At 42.4% G+C, this 20,633-nt stretch overlaps 1 protein-coding gene across 1 annotated transcript in view; it reads left to right on the forward strand.

Annotated features, from left to right (window-relative positions):
- LRP1B (LDL receptor related protein 1B) overlaps positions 1–20,633 on the forward strand; it is a 1,445,547-nt gene that overhangs the window by 864,433 nt on the left and 560,481 nt on the right. The window contains exon 33 of the mRNA XM_033944130.1: positions 1,524–1,655. Within this exon, the coding sequence (XP_033800021.1) occupies positions 1,524–1,655 (132 nt within the window). The remainder of the gene's footprint in view (positions 1–1,523; positions 1,656–20,633) is intronic.

Raw genomic sequence — 20,633 nt, forward strand, 5'->3', positions numbered from 1 at the left:
GTCGTTCCAAAGACCTGAGATTCTAAAGAGAAGGGATTTTCCCAGTTTGCCTGCATAGCGAATACCGTGTAGAGAGGGGAAGGAGAATTTATACCTTTGGGTGGGTCTGGTAGAGTCAGGACTCGAGGAGTTCTAAGATAGTGGGATTAAGGGAGGAAGGATGCCGTGAATGATCTTAAAAGCCAGGCAGGAGCATTTGAAATGGATTCTGGAAATCACTGGGAGCCAGTGAAGTTTGGCTAGGAGCTTTAGTTGACACTTGATAAATTTAAAAGTAACTTGAAGGCCTTTATTTTTAAAGGCGCGTTTGGAGTATAACAGTCCTTCTAAGGACGGCAATGGAAACTTGTTCCTTGCCATTTTTTTATCATTTTAACCTATTTTACAAAGTACCAGACTATTTATTTTTGGTTCCCCTCCCTTTTGTTTTGATCCTTCTCCCTCTCTTTCTCATTATACAAATGTATTTCTGCCCTTTTCCATTTTGTATCGGTATGTTAATGTTTGTCTGTGCGTTTGATTGTTTGTAATATTAATTGTAATTTGTTTTGAACTCATGCCCTTTTTATTCTTTGTTTTTATATTATGTAAAACCGCTTTGAATTTTGATAAGGCGGTATATAAAATTTTTAAATAAACCTGAAACCTGACAAATTAGGATGTTAAATTGGTGGTGTAAAAGTGCAGTTGTATACCATATATCTTAAGATCTATTAACTGGAAAGTCTTAGTATCTAAAAAATTGAAGTCAATGCTCCATTAACTTAACTGTAAACCCCCTGATTAACTGAAAATTGGTTGTCTAGAAAATTTTCCATTATCTGAAAACTCTTTAACTTCATGTGATCTGTCATACACACATACCACACACACTAGCTGAAATTAACCCCCCTCCCCCAGACACACTAGCGGTTGACATGCGGCAAAAGCCCTGAAATTCTGTAAATCGCTATGGAGTTTGGAGCCGTTACTGTAGCGGCAACCACCATCACGGTTTTGTAAAAGAGAGGTGTGTGTGTGTATGGGGGGCGGGGGGTTAGCCAGGAAATATGCTTATTTGGAATTTCTATTGTCATGAATCTACTGAGTTTCAACTATTCCAGATAAATGGTTTTCTATTGTAATAAAACGTAAAACATAAAAAATCACTAGCAACCTGAACTGAAAATGATTATGGAATAAAACTAGAGCGAATAGTTTTTTTTAAAAATATACTTTTCTCATATTTATCTTCCTATCCATTTTAGTTTGTACATCTCGGATGCTGTATAAAAGAAAGTCAGATCTGATGTATTTCTATGCATAAATGAATTTTTATAGAGAAATATCCGTGCTATTTCTGAAGAACTCTGAGAGTACAAGAAGAAAGCTGTGAGAGAAGTTCTCATGGACTAATGAATATACAGTATATAGTTTGCTTCTGCAGCAGAGGATACCAATTTATCTTGTATGTCATTTTGTTGTTCCATTGTATACATCCTGGAAGTGTTGCTCTGCTCTTACCCATATATTACTTTCTATAGGAGTGGAATCATTTCTTATGTATTCAGTTCACGAGGGGATCAGAGGAATACCTCTTGACCCAAGTGACAGAATGGATGCCCTGATGCCCATCTCAGGAACTTCATTTGCAGTGGGGATAGACTTTTATGCTGGTAAGTAAAATCAGTGTATATTGGCAGCTTTAATTGGTAAGACAAATTAATGCAAGAATATAAATAAATACAGTCAAGGTGATAGTCAAGCACATTGTGGTCAGTCTACATACGTGTTTTTTCTTATTTAATTGGGGCTACATCTATGTATAATTTTAGCCATTTTGTTCATAAAGGTCCTCTGTTACTAAGCCGTGGTAAAGTTTCTACTGTGGCTCGGAGTACTAAATGCTCCGACGCTGCCCCCTTTTACTAAGCTGCAGGAGTGAGTACCACATGGCAATTGCTCCAATGCCCATTCACTCCCTATAGGCGTCAAAGCATTTAATGCATTGGCCATACTATCGGGCTTAGTCAAAGAGGAGGTTAGAAAAGGCTAATGATTTGAGGTAAAGCAAAGGTGTACAATAATGTATGCACCAAGCAATGAAATCCAGCTGATAAACATAGTAGCCCTAATTCTATAAATGGCGCTTAACTCGTAGGTGCCATTGAGTGCAATTGTCAATTATCCGCTAGGAGCCATTTCTAGAATCACACCTAGCAGTGCCTAAGCGGTCGTAGGAGCTAGTAGGTGTTGAAACCTTAGGTGCACTCCCATTTAGGCCAGGGTTTTCTTGGCCTAAATGACTACATCTAAGTTAAGCCAAACCACACTCAATATCCGACCAGAATATACCCCCTAATCACGCTTACTTTCTGGTAGGTGCCTCAGAGTGGAGGACTACCTCAAAGTGGTAGGTGCTTACCAAATTAGGCATCTTCCAGATAATTTTAAATCATATTAAATTGGTGCTATTGCATTGTACACCACCCTGAATTTCTCTAAGATGGGGCAGTATATCAAATCTCTATAGATATACAACATAACTCCCCCCCCAAGTATTTAACTGTGTCTTATATCAATCCTGGTGTTTCTTAAAACACTGGGAAATCTTGAAGCAAGAATGGTGCTTTATTTAATTTATGTGTGTCAAAAGAGATAGTGTTGCATTTGGATATGCAGCCAATCTTCCAATTATTGGGTATACAGAAGCACACTGACCAGATCTTTAAGCGGACATCCTTTAGAAACATAGAAATAGACGGCAGATAAGGGCCACGGCCCATCTAGTCTGCCCACCCCAATGACCCTCCCCTACCTTTCTCTGTGAATAGATCCCACGTGTCTATCCCATTTGGCCTTAAAATCAGGCACGCTGCTGGCCTCAATCACCTGAAGTGGAAGACTATTTCAGCGATCAACCACCCTTTCAGTGAAAAAGAATTTCCTGGTGTCCCCGTGCAGTTTCCCGCCCCTGATTTTTCACGGATGCCCCCTTGTTGCCGCGGGACCCTTGAAAAAGAAGATATCTTCTTCCACCTCGATGCGGCCCGTGAGATACTTGAATGTCTCGATCATGTCACCACTCTCTCTGCGTGGGTTATGTGGAATCTTAAGGGTCCTTTTACTAACTAGCCATTTTAGCGCATGCTAAATGCTAATCTATGGACGCATTGGCGCACGTTAGCATTTAGTGTGCTCTAATTTTTAGCGCATGCTAAATCGGCTACCGCACCTTAGTAAATGGACTAGTTAGTGTATTCCCTGTATTTTTTGCAATTTTTCTTCGGTAGCTTTAGAGTGAAATTTTTCACTATCAAATTGAAGGTATTTGGAGGTAGACTGATTGCAAAATTATTATTTTCAACTTTGTAAACCTTCTTTTGCAACCCTATAATCTTTTAACTAGGGAGAACAAAGTGTATCCATGAGACTTATCATTTTCACTCCTGGCTTCCTCTTTGACACTGCCATAATATTTAATGTGGCTATTCTTCTGGTACACTCCACTTAATTTGATTGAGCAGTTTGTTCCAAGTCGTTTCACGTTTTGTCTGTAACATATTGGAATAATATTTGAAACTCACATGAAAGACTCTTTCAAACAATGGTTTAGTGCTTGCATCCCTCCTTTTGCCTTATTTCATAACTAGGGCTACCGTATATAGGAAGAAAAACCATGAACTCATTTACATCATTGAAAATGCAGATATTTATATTTGGCTGCATAACATACTGCCAAAGCTTACTGTTGGTTAAAGATACCGTAGTTGTCAAAATCCATTTGTCAAGATGATTTTAATTTGATCTTATTAGGATATAATGTAAAAAGGGGGTTAATTTTATTATTATTATTATATCCTAATACCTTATTGTATAATTAATATACAATAAGGTATTAGGATATAATAATAATAATAAAATTAACCCCCTTTTTACATTATATCAAATTAAAATCATCTTGACAAATGGATTTTGACAACTACGGTATCTTTAACCAACAGTAAGCTTTGGCAGTATGTTATGCAGCCAAATATAAATATCTGCATTTTCAATTTGCAGAATATTGTTGTTCATATGTTAGACATTTTTTTTCAAATTGTTTGAGTATGTTGATTTTTTTTTTTTTCTGAAAGTTACTCCAACAGAGATAATTAAGGAATCCCAGCATACATGGGTAAACATACCAGCTGTGTAATTCAATTCTGAGAACTCAAGGGTATAAACTGTTCATCTGCAAATCAGGTGGTATTCATGTGCCATCTGGGAGACCTTGAAGGTAAAACATAGAGTACAAAAGGAAAGATTAATAAAGTGTGATCTGAGAGTCCTATAGCGTGAATTCAGTTTGCAATCTAGTGGATAATTTGCCCTTACAGAAATTATTTACTTGGATAGAAGAATGGGAAAGTGTGTGGGGGGGGGGGGGGATGAAGCCCTGGTGGCTACTCAGGTAAGAAGACAAAAAACTGCAAATTGAATTATAAAAAAATCATAAAATATAACATAAGATATCATTAGATATCAACATGAAGTTCCTGCTTATGGGCTAGATTCACTAAGCAAACTGATCATGTACTGATCGGTTTGCGACCCGATTTTACTCCGGCCCGATTCACTTACTTCTCTGCCGATCCGATTCCGATCCGTGCATGCAAATGAGGGGAATGGCATGCAAAGTAGGCAGGGACGCGCTTCGCAACACAAATTTTGCGATCTGACTGGGCTTGCCGATCAACCCAAGTAGCGACTGCTGGGGACCAATCGCAAACTTTCTTTCCGACTCTCCAGCTTAATTGCCGCCCTGTTCTTTTCCCTGCTATCTGCTGCCCCGAATCTCTTCTGCCTGCCGCCCTGCTCTCCCCCGAATTGCCACCCAAATCTCTCCTGCCTGCCGCCCTGCTTTCCCACAAATCTCTCCTGCCCTTCCCCACACAGTGAACCCTTGGTTTTAACCCGCGGATTTAAAGCAGGTTAAAACCAGGGGCTCGCTGGGCTAAAAAGTAAAAAAAAAAGTTGCGGCTCGCACAGGTCTTAAATGCATGCGCAGAACATCTACAGATAGTCTGCACATACATTGGGATCGCACACTAATGATCCGTGCCAGCAGATAGGGGCGTTCCTCCGATCACCCCCATTTGAATATTACTGGTTGAAGAATCTATCGGACCTGCCTGGATTGGACACGGATCAGTCACGATCAGGCAGGTTAGTGAATCTAACCCTAAGTCCTTAAGAACAGAAGATCCCTGTAAACTCTACTCTTCCATAATGAATAACTTAATATTAAGGAACAGATTATGGTCATAAATTCATTATAATAGAGTCTGAAAACATGTAGAGGGGCATAATCGAAAGGGACGTCTAAGTCCGTTTTCGTCTAAGTTGCAAGTCGTCCAAAGTAAAAAACAGCCTAGGACACATTTTCGAAAAATACATCCAAAATTTTTTTTGTTTCGAAAATCATCTAAGTATACGTCTTGCTGATCTGATCGTCCAAGTCGCTAAATTGTCCACCTTTATACCACATTTTCGTCCAACTTTTCGTCCAAGTCAAAAATGCCTAGAACAAGTCCAGTTGGACGTGAGATGGGTGGACTGAATAACCAGGCACCTAAATAATGGGGTACCTTACAGGGCACTGCTGTGAACTTCACAAAAAGGGTGCCATGGCTTCTCCTCACTACAGCTCTCTTATAGGTCATGGTGAGCCCCCCAAACCACTTACAAGTGCATTCACTCTGCAGCTTTGCAATCTCTCTCCTCTCTTATCTCTCCCTATACTCCTCCTTGGGAACTCTGCTCATCAGGCAAGTCTTTTCTATCTGTACCTTTCTCCTCTACTGCCAATTCCAGGCTATGTTCCTTCTCTTTTGCTGCACCTTATACGCCTGGAACATACTGCCTGAGTCTATATGTCAAGCTTCATCTCTGGTAGTGTTCAAATCTAGGCCACAAGTCCACTTTTTTCAGATTGCTTTTAACTCCAAACTCCCACTCGCTTATAAAGCTCCCACGCCTGCTTTTATCATTCCCTCTATGAGAAACTCCCTAACCCCCTGCTTATCCTGTTGCTTGATTAGATTGCTAAGCACTACTGAGCAGGGACTGTCTCTTGAATGTTTAATGCACAGTGCTGCGTATGTTTAGTAGTGCTATAGACATGATAAGTAGTAGTAGTAGTAGGCTTTCAGGATATCCACAATGAATATTCATGAGAGATTTGCATGCAGTGGGGCAGTTCATGCAGATATCTCACATGAATATTAATTGTGGACATACCAAACACCTGACTGGTTGGGGACTGTTCTTGAATGTTTAATGCACAGTGCTGCGTATGTTTAGTAGTGCTATAGACATGATAAGTAGTAGTAGTAGTAGGCTTTCAGGATATCCATAATGAATATTCATGAGAGATTTGCATGCAGTGGGGCAGTTCATGCAGATATCTCACATGAATATTAATTGTGGACATACCAAACACCTGACTGGTTGGGGTGTTTCCAGGACCAGGTTTTGGATCCACTGGTATATGCACAACCCTTTGTACCAGCTTTAAGACTGATATACTGTAATTATGCCTTAAATGAAAAATAAACAAACATCTGATCAGTCCTAGACAATGCTTTTTCTATGTACAGTCAAACCTTGGTTTGCAAGCATAATTTGTTCCAGAAGCATGCTCGTAATAACATAGTAAAATAGTAGATGACGGCAGATAAAGACCCAAATTGTCCATCCAGTCTGCCCAACCTGATTCAATTTAAATGTTTTACATTTTTTCTTCTTAGCTATTTCTGGGCAAGAATCCAAAGCTCTACCCGGTACTGTCCTTGGGTTCCAACTGCCGAAATCTCTGTTAAAACCTACTCCATCCCATCTAAACCCTCCCAGCCATTGAAGCCCTTTCCAGCCCATCCTCCCCCAAACGGCCATATACAGACACAGACCGTGCAAGTCTGCCCAGTACTGGCCTTAGTTCAATATTTAATATTATTTTCTGATTCTAGATCCTCTGTGTTCATCTCACACTTCTTTGAACTCAGTCACCGTTTTCCTCTCCTCCACCTCTCCAAGCATTCACCATCCTCTCCATAAAGTAGAATTTCCTAACATTTCTCTTGAATCTACCACCCATCAACCTCAAATTATGTCCTCTGGTTTTACCATTTTCCTTTCTCTGGAAAATATTTTGTTCTACGTTAATACCCTTCAAGTATTTGATCGTCTGAATCTTATCTCCCCTGCCCCTCCTTTCCTCTAGGGTATACATATTCAGGGCTTCCAGTCTCTCCTCATACGTCTTCTGGCACAAGCCTCCTATCATTTTTATTGCCCTCCTCTGGACTGCTTCAAGTCGTCTTATGGGTCAATGATTGGCTGAGTGGCAGACTTCAGAGGGTGGTGGTTAATGGTACCCTCTCTAAAACATTGGAGGTGACCAGTGGAGTGCCGCAGGGCTCGGTCCTGGGTCTACTCCTTTTCAACATATTCATAGGGGATCTGACTCAAGGGCTTCAAGGTAAAATAACACTATTCGCCGATGACGCCAAACTATGTAATATAGTAAGTGAATGCAGTTTACAGAATTATATGGCGCAGGACCTGCTTACATTGGAAAGTTGGTCCTCAACCTGGCAGCTAGGCTTCAATGCTAAGAAATGTAAGGTCATGCACCTCGGAAGCGGAAATCCATGCAGGACGTACTTCTTGAACGGAGAAACTTTAACTAGGACTTCAGCAGAACGAGATTTAGGAGTAATCATCAGTGCAGACATGAAAACTGCCAATCAAGTGGAGAAGGCTTCATCTAAGGCAAGGCAGATATTGGGTTGTATCAATAGAAGTTTCGTCAGCCGAAAGCCTGAAGTCATAATGACGTTGTACAGGGCCATGGTGAGACCTCATCTGGAGTACTGTGTGCAGTTCTGGAGGCCACATTACAGTAAAGATGTGCGCAGAATTGAATCAGTTCAGCGGACGGCCACCAGGATGATCTCGGGGCTCAAGGATCTCTCGTACGAAGAGAGACTGAACAAATTTCAGCTCTACACTCTTGAGGAACGTAGGGAGAGGGGAGACATGATCGAAACATTTAAGTACCTCACGGGACGTGTCGAAGTGGAAGATGATATTTTCTTTCTCAAGGGACCCTCGGCCACAAGAGGGCACCAGCTCATACTCAGGGGCGGAAAATTTCATGGCGACACCAGAAAGTATTTCTTCACAGAGAGAGTGGTTGATCATTGGAACAAGCTTCCAGTGCAGGTGATCGAGGCAGACAGCGTGCCAGACTTTAAGAATAAATGGGATACCCATGTGTGATCCCTACGAGGGTCAAGATAAGGAAATTGGGTCATTAGGGCATAGACAGGGGGTGAGTAAGCAGAGTGGGCAGACTTGATGGGCTGTAGCCCTTTTCTGCCGTCATCTTCTATGTTTCTATGTCCTTCGCCAGATACGGTCTCCAAAACTGAACACAATTCTCCAAGTGGGGCCTTACCAATGACCTGTACAGGGGCATCAACACCTTCTTCCTTCTACTGGCTACGCCTCTCTTTATACAGCCCAGTAATCGAAAGCACTTGTATATCAAAGCGAATTTCCCCATAGGAAATAATGGAAACTCAGATGATTCGTTCCACAACCCAAAAACTTTAATAAAAATACAGTAAAACCTTGGTTTACGAACATTATTCATTCCGAAAACATGCATGTAATCCAAAACACTCGTATCAAAGCAAATTTCCCCATAAGAAATAATGGGAACTCAGACAATTTGTTCCAAAACCCAAAAACGTTAATATAAAATACTATATGTACTCGTATTGCAAGACCTTGCTCATTTAGAACAATCACTACACTCTTGCAGCATCAGAGACAGAAGAACCATCGGCTCAGTTGTGATGTGTGTATACTGTATGTACTTGTATTGCAAGATTTTGCTTGTATATTAAGTTTAAATTTAATAAAATGTTTTGCTTGTCTTGCAAAACACTTGCAAACCAAGTTACTTGCAAACCAAGGTTTTACTGTATTAATATATTTTTATCAGGTCCTCAGAACTTGCATCCAGCCAAAATCTTTACAGGCATTCAGCACTATAGCTCTTCATAATTTATGGAGTTATAAAATCTGTCTAGCCAGGTATTTCCCAAGGACTGGGTTGTGAAACACTGCTTTAAAATAATGAGTATCCTCCTAAATTGATCTCTGACCCAGTGATCCCCAATCAAATTTTAATAATAAGACCTTCAAAAACCCATCCAAAATTCAAACTTTTGTTCTTTCAAGGTAGTTTTAAATTCCTCTGTGTAAGCACTATTCCTTCCTCGGATAGCGTAGCTGGTTTTAAAAAAGGTTTGGACAAATTCTTGGAGGAAAAGTTCATAGTCTGTTATTAAGACATGGGGGAAGCCTCTGCTTGCCCTGGATCGGTAGCATGGAATGTTGCTACTCTTTGGGTTTTGGCCAGGTACTAGTGACCTGGATTGGCCACCGTGAGAGCGGGCTATTAAGCTTGATGGACCATTGGTCTGACCCAGGAAGGCTATTCTTATGTTCTTAATCATACCCTCCAAAATCCAGGTCCAAAGAACATTTAGCCAGGATTTATATGTGACCTGAAGCTTGCATAAAGGCTGATGTGGAAATTTACTGCAGCATATGTGTATTGTCATTGTAAAACAAGGAATGCATGCAGACTTTGAAATACCCTTCAACCAGAAATCATACTACCATGAACAAAAGCTTCCTTTCCTTTCCACTCCCACCCCCAGTTCACGCACAGTTGAAACACTGCCTAATTCTTGTGCGGTGTAATACCGGAAAGCCGGTTGTGCAGACGGAGCTGTCCACATGGTTGGCTAGTTTAATACTGTACATCACATCAGCTAGATAAACCTGAAAAACCTAGACTGTGAATGTTCCAAACCGTTTCATTTGTCTAACTAAATGTGTGCAGTCAACATTTTGTAGGACTGCTGGGGAATATCTGTCTGGTTCAATTTATGCAGTTAAAAGCCATTGTTAACCACATACATCTTATAAATATTGATCCCACTCCATTCTGTTCAGTGTTTGAAGAACCCTTTGAGTGTAATATTTCAGAACTCACTTAATCATTTTATAATTCAATTACCCATAGGGTCAATTGTTTTTCAACTTTATCATCTTAGACCTTTAGAGTAAAAATCCTCAGTGGTCTCTTAAATTTGATGTTTCAAGTTTTCAGGAAGTGGGTATTTGATGTATGGAGTTAGGCTTTCTTTCTGGTCCATTGCAGCAGGAACGAGTGAAGGGATGAGGAAACTGAAGCCTTGAATGTTTGCATTTTTTTCTTCTTCAGATCTAAGACAGAAAGGAGCAATTCTATAGCTGGACACTTCATTTTAGGTGCCCTGGAGATGCACAATAGGAGCCCATGGCCCGATTCTATATATGTCGCCCATAAAATCAGCATGAAGCACAATTACATAAAGGCGAATGTTAATCCAAAATATGTAGAAACCAGCACAATGAGTTTTTGTTGTGCAGGGGTAAAATTGTGGAACTCATTTGTAGGGAGATACGGAAATGTGTTGCTAGAGGTACTTTTAGGAAACTACTTAAAACACAACTATTTGTAAATGCCTTTTTATAGGGTTTGACTTCTTCTCATTGTAGATTTTCTGAGGATTTCATCATTGAAGTTCATTTGTCTTTTGTTTTGTTTAAAATTTTATGTATGTAATATTTTGTAAACCATCTAGGTTTGAGACGGTATATAATTTTTTTAAAATAAAAAAAAGATAGGCACCCACTATAGAATCATGCTATGTGTTCTAACATTTAAGTGCACCCTATGTTTGCTGTGGTTTTCTTGGCCTAAATGCATACGCCTAAGTTAGGTGCCCAACAGTTCCTAACTTTAAAAAAAAGACACTTAAGTTTCAAGTTTATTTAAAATTTCTTATACCGCCTAATCAAACTTCTAGGCGGTGTACAAAAATAATACTATAGAATAAACAGAAGAAATCATAAAATCAGATTAAAAATTAACAGTGCAAGACAATACCAGGGTATGTTAGTACAACAAATAACGTGGCATACAGACTTACTTCAAACAGTCTTTGGAGAAAAGAACACAGAGAAGGGAAAAAATGATAGGTAGGGAAAAAAAAAAATACGCCAAAGATCCACCCCTAACCATGACCTGTGAAGTGGTTCCTGACCATTTATATAACCTACCTCTGCTTCTATCTGTACCCCTCAATCCCCTTATCCTTCAGGAACCTATCCAAACCTTCCTTGAACCCCCGTACTGTGCTCTGGCCTATCACAACCTCTGGAAGCGCGTTCCATGTGTCCACCACTCTCTGGGTAAAAAAGAACTTCCTAGAATTTATCCTAAACCTGTCCCCTTTCAATTTCTCCGAGTGACCCCTAGTACTTGTGGTTCCCCTCAGTCTGAAGAATCTGTCCCTGTCTACCTTCTCTATGCCTTTCAGGATTATAAAGGTTTCTATCATGTCTCCTCTAAGTCTCTGCTTTTCCAGGGAGAAAAGCCCCAGCTTATCTAACCTATCAGTGAATGAAAGGTTTTCCATACCTCTTACCAATTTAGTTGCTCTTCTCTGGACTCCCTCAAGTACTGCCATGTCCTTCTTGAGGTCCGGCGACCAGTACTGGACACAGTACTCCAGGTGCGGGCGCACCATTGCACGATACAGCGGCATGATGACTTCCTTCGTCCTGGTTGTGATAACCTTTTTAATGATACCCAACATTTTGTTCGCTTTCTTTGCAGCTATCGCACACTGTGACGATGCTTTCAATGTTGTGTCCACCATCACCCCCAGGTCTAAACTAAACTAAACTAAACTAAATATTGGGTTTATATACCGCAACATCTCCACAAGTGGAGCTCGACACGGTTTACCTGGTTTGGGATAGAACGGAACTCCAATGGAAATATGTAAGTAAGTAAGAAGAGAAGTTAGGGCTAAGAGTACCAGGGAGGGGAAAAGGTTACATTTTGGAGAACAGCCAGGTCTTCAGATGCTTACGGAATAGTAGAAGGGAGCTCAAGTTACGGAGAGGGGAAGAGAGACTATTCCAGAGCTGAGTGATTCTGAAGGGGAGGGAGGACCCAAGTTTACCAACGAGGGAGATGCCTTTTAAGGAGGGGTAGGACAATTTTAGTTTTTGCGAGGATCTAGTGGAAATTGGATTTGAGGAATTCCAGGATAGAGGTCTCTTTCAAGGTTGCTCACCCCTAACAATGATCCCCCCATTTTGTAGCTGAACATTGGGTTATTTTTCCCTACATGCATGACCTTGCATTTCTCTATGTTAAAACTCATTTGCCACTTTTTTGCCCACTCTTCCAGTCTCGTTAGGTCCCTTTGTAGGTCTTCGAAGTCTTCCGTGGTTCTAACCCTGCCACATAATTTGGTGTCATCAGCAAATTTAATAACCTCACATTTCGTCCCCGTCTCCAGGTCGTTAATAAATATATTGAACAGGAGCGGTCCCAGCACCGATCCTTGTGGAACACCGCTTGTGACCCATTGCCAGTCTGAGTAATGGCCCTTTATTCCAACCCTCTGTTTCCTGCCTGCCAGCCAGTGTTTGATCCATCGGTGGACATCCCCTTGCACCCCGTGGTTCCACAGCTTCTTGAGTAGTCGTTCGTGAGGTACCTTGTCAAAGGCTTTTTGGAAGTCAAGGTAAATGATGTCTATGGATTCCCCTTTATCCATAAGAACATAAGAACATAAGAACATAAGCAATGCCTCTGCTGGGTCAGACCTGAGGTCCATCATGCCCAGCAGTCCGCTCACGCGGCGGCCCAACAGGTCCAGGACCTGTGCAGTAATCCTCTATTTATACCCCTCTATCCCCTTTTCCAGCAGGAAATTGTCCAATCCTTTCTTAAACCCCTGTACTGTACTCTGCCCTATTACTCCCTCTGGAAGCGCATTCCAGGTGTCCACCACTCGTTGGGTAAAGAAGAACTTCCTAGCATTCGTTTTAAATCTGTCCCCTTTCAACTTTTCCAAGTGTCCTCTTGTTCTTTTATTTTTCGAAAGTTTGAAGAATCTGTCCTTCTCTACTCTCTCTATGCCCTTCATGATCTTATAAGTCTCTATCATATCCCCTCTAAGTCTCCTCTTCTCCAGGGAAAAGAGACCCAGTTTCTCCAATCTCTCAGCGTATGAGAGGTTTTCCATTCCTTTTATCAAGCGTGTCGCTCTCCTCTGAACCCTCTCGAGTAACGCCATATCCTTCCTAAGGTACGGAGACCAATATTGGACGCAGTATTCCAGATGCGGGCGCACCATCGCCCGATACAATGGCAGGATAACTTCTTTTGTCCTTGTTGTAATACCCTTCTTGATTATGCCTAGCATTCTATTTGCTTTCTTAGCGGCTGTTGCGCACTGTGCCGTCGGCTTCATTGTCATGTCCACCATTACCCCCAAGTCCCTTTCTTGGTTGCTCTCATTCAATAATATCCCTCCCAACGTATAGTTGTACCTCGGGTTTCTGTTTCCAACATGCAATACTTTACATTTCTCAACGTTGAACTTCATCTGCCATCTCGCCGCCCATTCCCCCAATTTGTTCAAGTCCCTTTGCAATTCTTCGCATTCCTCTTTAGTCCCAGCTCCACTAAATAGTTTTGTATCGTGCGCAAATTTTATTATCTCACACTTCGTGCCTGTTTCTAGATCATTTATGAATATATTAAATAGCAGCGGCCCGAGCACTGAGCCCTGCGGAACACCACTCGTGACCCCCATCCAGTCCGAGTAGTGGCCCTTCACCCCTACCCTCTGTTTCCTACCCGCCAACCAGTTTCTGATCCATCTATGTACGTCTCCGTCCACTCCATGGTTCTTCAGTTTCCGGAGTAGACGTTCGTGAGGCACCTTGTCAAAGGCTTTTTGGAAATCAAGGTATATGATGTCTATGGGGTCTCCTCTGTCCATCCGTTTGTTAATTCCTTCGAAGAAGTGCAATAAGTTCGTTAGGCACGATCTCCCCCTGCAGAAACCATGTTGGGTTGTTTTCAAAAGTTCGTTTCTTTCCAGATGTTCATCGATGTGTTCTTTAATCAGTGCTTCCGTCAGTTTCCCCGGAACCGAAGTCAAACTCACTGGTCTGTAGTTTCCCGGGTCACCTCTTGATCCCTTTTTAAAGATGGGCGTGACATTGGCTATCTTCCAATCCTCCGGGATCATGCCTGTTTTCAAGGATAGGTTGCAAATTTGCTGCAGTAGTTCCGCTATCTCCTCCTTTAATTCCTTCAGAACCCTGGGATGGATTCCGTCCGGACCCGGGGATTTGTCAGTTTTAAGTTTTTCTATCTGCCTGTGTACATCATCAAGGCTCACTTCCATGGATGTTAATTTTTCTGCTTGATTTCCATTGAATATTTGTTCAGGTTCCGGTATGTTGGTTGTGTCTTCGTTTGTAAATACAGACGAGAAGAACATGTTGAGTCTTTCTGCGACTTCTTTCTCCTCCTTCACCGCTCCCTTCCTGTCTCCTTCGTCCAGCGGTCCTACCTCCTCCCTAGCTGGCTGTTTCCCTTTAACATATCTGAAGAACGGTTTGAAATTTCGTGCCTCCCTGGCTAGCCTCTCTTCATACTCTCTTTTGGCTTTTCGAACCACACGGTGACATTCTTTTTGATACTTCCTGTGCTCCTTCTGGTTCCCTTCAGTTTTGTCCTTTTTCCATTCCCTGAATGAATTTTTCTTATTGCCTATCGCTTCCTTCACTATTTTAGTCATCCATACTGGGTCTTTTGTTCGACCCTTTTTGCACCCCTTTCTGAATCTGGGGATGTGCAGATTTTGTGCCTCGCTCACTGTGTCTTTGAAAAAAGACCAGGCATGTTCTACTGTTTGCCATTTTTTGGAAGTGTTCCTAAGTTTCTTCCTTACCATTTCCCTCATTGCTTCATAGTTTCCTTTCCTGAAGTTGAAAGATGTCGCTATGGTTCTCTTTCCGTTCGGTATGCCTACTTCAACCTTGAACTTGATCATATTATGATCACTGTTTCCCAACGGTCCCACTACTTCCACTTCCTTTGCAGGTCCCCTTAGTCCATTTAGGATTAAATCCAGAGTGGCATTTCCTCTCGTCGGTTCTCTAACAAGCTGCTCCATGAAGCAATCTTGTATAGCCTCCAGGAATTCTGTCTCCCTAGCGCATCTTGAGCTTCCAAGACTCCAGTCTATCCCAGGATAGTTGAAGTCTCCCATAACAACTGTGTAACCACTTTTGCATTCTCGCTTCATCTCGGCATCCATTTCTTTATCGCTATCTCCGGTTTGCCCGGGTGGACGATAGTATAGGCCCATCTTTATTTCATGCCCTTTCCTACCCGGTATTTTAACCCATAGCGATTCCAGTTTGTTGATCATCTCCGCTGTGTCCATTTTTGTCGATTGTATGCTTTCTTTTACGTATAGGGCTATTCCTCCTCCTTTCTGACCTGACCTATCCCGGCGATAGAGCTTGTACCCCGGCAGTGCTGTATCCCATTTGTTTTCCTCATTCCACCACGTTTCAGAGATTCCAATGATGTCTATGTCCTCTGCATTGGCCATGGCTTCTAGCTCCCCCATTTTGTTTCTTAAACTCCTTGCATTAGTATATATGCAGTTTAGATCCTGGCATTTTGTCGTCTTCATTTCTTTTCCCTGTGCTTCAGTCTTTGGTGTCTTCTCTTTTGCTACAATCTTTCTAACCTCCTCTTCTGGGTTAGTTGACTCCTGTAATTTGTCTCTTGTTTCTTCCCTGCCTTTTTTCCCCTTAGTATCTTCACGGGATACCTTCTTCCGAATCATCGACGCTAGGTCGACTGTCGGCTTTCCCCTTTCTCTTAGTTTAAAGCCTGTTCTATTCCTCTCTTGACGTTGTTTGCTAGAAGTCTTGTTCCCGCCACGCTCAGGTGCAGTCCATCTCTCCTGTAGAGCTTGCTCTTGCCCCAGAACGTTGTCCAGTTCCTCACGAAGTGGAACCCTTCTTCCTCACACCATCTCCTCATCCATGCATTTATTGATTGTAGTTCTTCCTGCCTTTTCACATCTGCCCTCGGTACCGGTAGGATCTCTGAGAATGCTATCTTCTGGGTCCTCATCTTCAGTTTCCTTCCTAGAATCTTGAACTGTTCTATCAGCGTGCCTCTTCTGTAATCTCTCCTGCTGACATCATTCGTCCCGATGTGGATCATTACTGCGGTCTCTTCCGTCTCCGCTCCTTCCAGGACCTTCCCAATTTTGTCCACGATGTCCTTGGTTCTCGCTCCTGGGAGGCAGGTCACCAGTCGATCCTCTCTTCCTCCTGCTATGTGGCTGTCCACATGCCTCAATATCGAGTCTCCCACCAGGATCGCTGACTTTCCCTTCTTCAATTTTCCTATCGGTCTCAGGTCAATGTCCTCGGTGTGCTTAGCTCTCTCTTCTTCTGGGCATCGACTAGCCAATTCTTCCCCCTCGTGTGGTATTCTTCTGTGGGTGTCTTCTTTGAGGTCATCTGCTTCTTGCTCCCCCTTCCAAGTTGGTGTTGCATCATCTCTCATCTGGAGTTCGTTCTCTTCCACCCTCCTCCTGTATGCTTCCTCAATGAATTCCTCGAGTTCCCTGACTTCCTTCTCGATGTGTTTCTCACTCCTGAAGTCTTCAAATGCCCTGGTAGGGTCCTCCGTGGTGTAAAGTCCTTCTAGCTCCTGTATCTTGTCCTCAAGTCGCTTGACTTCTTTCTTCAAGCTTTTCAGCTCCTGACACCGACTGCATACGTATGACTGTCTCCCCGAGGGGAGGTAGTCATACATATGACAGTCCGCGCAGAACACTGGAAAGCTCATCTTCTGGTTACCTTCTGCTTCCATCGGGGTTACTACTTTAAGAAAACAGATAAGTTTACGTGTTCCTTCGGTGCCTGCTTCCTTCTGCACCTGCTTCTTGCTTTACTGCCTTCTGCCTTTGTATGGACTGCCTACGCTCTACCTTTCCTTACTTTTGTTTGTGTGATTGTTCTTTCTGTGCCTGGTGCCTTTGCACAACCTTGCCTAACTTTTGCTTGTGTGTGGTTGTTCTTTCTGTATCTGCTTCTTGCCTTGCTGCTTTCTTGTGTGTGTTGTCTTTTCTCTTCCTTACCTTACTGCTGCTTGTGTGTTCGTCTCTTCTGCACTGCTTGCCACTTCCTCACCTTTCAGTCCTTCCCTGTGCTCTTGGGTGTAGTGACTTGGCCCTTCTTGAGGCCCTTCGCAAAGGCGCTCTCGCTAAGGCGAGCGCCTTTGCCGCTCGCCTTCGCCGCGCGCCTAACGGCTGTGCGCCGTTGGCTCCGCCCCCTTTTATGGGGGGTTCGGGTGCTGACTCCTCTGACGCGGTGGGGGTGGGCGGAGCTAACTCTCGCCCAGCCCCTAGCCTCCTGCTCTCCTCTGTCTCCCTCCTCTGCTCGTTTTTGCTTCTAAAACTGCTTTTCTCCCTTGCTGCTTCTACTCCTCTTGCCTGATGCTGTGCACCACGTTCGTCGTTGGCTCCGCCCCCTTTTATGGGGGGTTCGGGTGCTGACTCCTCTGACGCGGTGGGGGTGGGCGGAGCTAACTCTCGCCCAGCCCCTAGCCTCCTGCTCTCCTCTGTCTCCCTCCTCTGCTCGTTTTTGCTTCTAAAACTGCTTTTCTCCCTTGCTGCTTCTACTCCTCTTGCCTGATGCTGTGCTGTTTATTCCCTCAAAGAAGTACAGTAGGTTTGTGAGGCACGACCTTCCCTTGCAGAAGCCGTGCTGGCTCGCCTTCAGTTGTCCATTGTTTTCTATGTATTCGCAGATTGTGTCCTTAACCAGTGCTTCCATCATCTTTCCAGGGACCGAGGTCAAGTAACGCACGAACTTTATACCATACATTACATTACTTTATCTGTTTGCTTTATGAAATGGAGGGCAGAACGAGGGACGTTGATGGTCCCTAATTACAACCAGCGCTGGTACTTTTGATGGTGCTACTGCACTTTTTGGTTGGTGACTAAGCACTTTATTAGCACTTCAAAGCACTTTAAGGCACTTTTTAAGCACTTTAAAGTACTGTCAATATAGTTTTTATAATATATTTTTTGTATATTTTATTGAAGCTAACTTATGGAGATATTTCTAAGAATCCTACCTAACACATGAGTGCCGATTATTAGCACCAATTTAGCCTATTGCTTATATTTAATGCAAAAAAATACGACCATGTTACTCCTTTTTTACATAAAGCTCATTGGTTACCAATAGAACATAGGATCACCTATAAAATTTTCTACTAACTTTTAAAACCAGAGTAAATAACCAGCCAGAATTTGTTAATAACGTAGTTATCCCATATAACCAAACTAGGACGTTAAGATCTACAGCTCACAACCTCCTTATCATCCCCTCATTGAAACATATCAGCACAATGAGGACTACAATTTTCTCTGTTAGTGCCCCCCTCTCTTTGGAACAGTATCTCAAATCACTTACGCAAAAAAAAAAAACTCTTGCCATTTTTAAGGTAAAGTTAAAGACATTTCTCTTCCTTGATGCTTTTGCAACTTAAACTGTCCTTTTAAGGACGACTTAGATTCAAGAAAGGTTTTACCTTCTGTTCCCCCTCCCTTTGTCATTCTTTCCCTTATGTGTTCTCTTTCTATCGATTGTAGTTCCAACCCTTCTTTCCTTTTGTTCCCGTTTGTCAATGTTTTTAAATAGTGTCATTTCCCCTGGTCTGTTTCTGTTTAAATTGTATTTTATTTGGTGCATTGTTTTGATGTTTTTGTACAACGCCTAGAAGGCTTGATTGGGCGGTATAAGAAATTTAAAGTAAACTTGAAACTTGATACCAGCAATAAACCTGGCTTAAATTCAAGCGCCTAAGTGTAGCAGAGACACATGAGGACTGTGAAAAATTGCAGGCAGACTGGGCGTCCAAAAGGCAAATGAAATTGAATGTGGACAAATGCAAAGCAATGCACATTGGGAAGAATAATCCAAATCATAGTTATCTTATGCTAGGATCTATCTTAGGAGTCAGCACCCAAGAAAAATATCTAGGTGTCATTGTAAACACTACGCTGAAAGCTTCTGCCCAGTGTGCAGCTGAGGTAAAAAAAAAAAAAAAAAAAAGCAAATAGGAGCCAGGAATTATTAAGAAAGGGATAAGATAGAGAATATTATATTATCTCGCCATAGTGCAGCTTCATAGTTCTGGTTGTCTTATCTTAAGAAAGATATAGGGGAATTAGAAAAGGTTCATAGAAGAGTGACCAAAATGATATATCACATGGAAATACTTTGAAAACAAATAGGAAGAAATATTTATTTTTCCTCAAAGAATAGTTATGCTCTGGAACTCATTGCCAGATGATGTGGTCACAGTGGTTAGCGTAGCTAGCTGGGTTTAAGAAAGGTTTGGATAAGTTCCCTGAAGGAAAGGTCCATAGTCTGCTATTGAGACAGACAGGAGCAGGGCAGGATTAATTCATTGAGGGCCCCTAAGTACACAAGTACACTGGGCCCTCTGCCTCGACTCACCCCACCATGCGCCCAGGCAGAAACAGGAAGCTGCATCAGAGGGAAGCTTTGGGCAAGCAGCACCACTTGCACAATTACAGTTCCTGCTTGCTTGTCTTACTTTACATCGATGGGGGGGGGGGGGGCTGCGTTGCCGATTGGGGTGGGGTCCGTGTTGCCATTCAATGCTGGAGGGGCCCATTGCTGTTTGGAAAAAACAATGTTGATGCCCTCCTTCATCGGGCCCCCCTGACCATTTTGGGCCCTAGGCACATGCCTACTGGGCCTATTGGTTAATCCTGCCCTGGACAAGAGGAAGCCACTGTTTACCCTGAATTGGTAGCATGGAATGTTAGGTTTCTGCCAGGTACTGTGACCTGGATTGGCCACTGTTGGAAAATTCACATTGTTACACACACACAGTGTTATCCTATGATGGTGTGTATTTCAGGGCTTATATTTAACCTTTGGAAAGTCTAAGGGCTCCTTTTACTAAGGTGCGCTATGTTTTTAGCACGCGCTAAACGCTAACGCGTGCATGTTAGACTATGGACACATTAGCGGTTAGCGCGTGCGTAGATTTAGCACGCACTAAAATGCTTAGCGCACCTTAGTAAAACAGGGGGTAAGTGTTGAAAAGTAATAGAGTTTTGCCCTCGCGGCCACTGTGATCTCATAGCTTATGACCGCACACTGAGGACACCAATTTTTTTTACCATGGTGGCATTATTAATTAATTTTCTAATGTTCCCTGTGAAATTAACATAGTTCTTAAGGATTTTTTCACTGGATATTTGGGCCCTCGTTTAAGGCATCTGGTCGTTGCATAAATCCACCCACTCTATTCACAGAGCCCCATTGGTTTCAAGGAAAAAATGACTTCTCAAGCTGTCATTGAACTATTGATTATCCTTATGCCAAGGGTGAGTTTTAAAAGTACAGCTACACCGTATTTATACTGTACTGTCAAGCACCCAAGTCTATTATATTGCATATTTTATAAAATTCTTGAGTACATGTACAGGAAGAGATTTATATCTTCTTCAAAACAGGTACATACTTGGGGCTGGTACTGGTGAGCATTTTTGTAAATACTTATGAGCACCTGTGTTACCTTTCTAAAA

Source organism: Geotrypetes seraphini, chromosome 5 (genome assembly GCF_902459505.1).
Source record: "Geotrypetes seraphini chromosome 5, aGeoSer1.1, whole genome shotgun sequence".
Classification (NCBI taxonomy): Eukaryota; Metazoa; Chordata; class Amphibia; order Gymnophiona; family Dermophiidae; genus Geotrypetes; species Geotrypetes seraphini.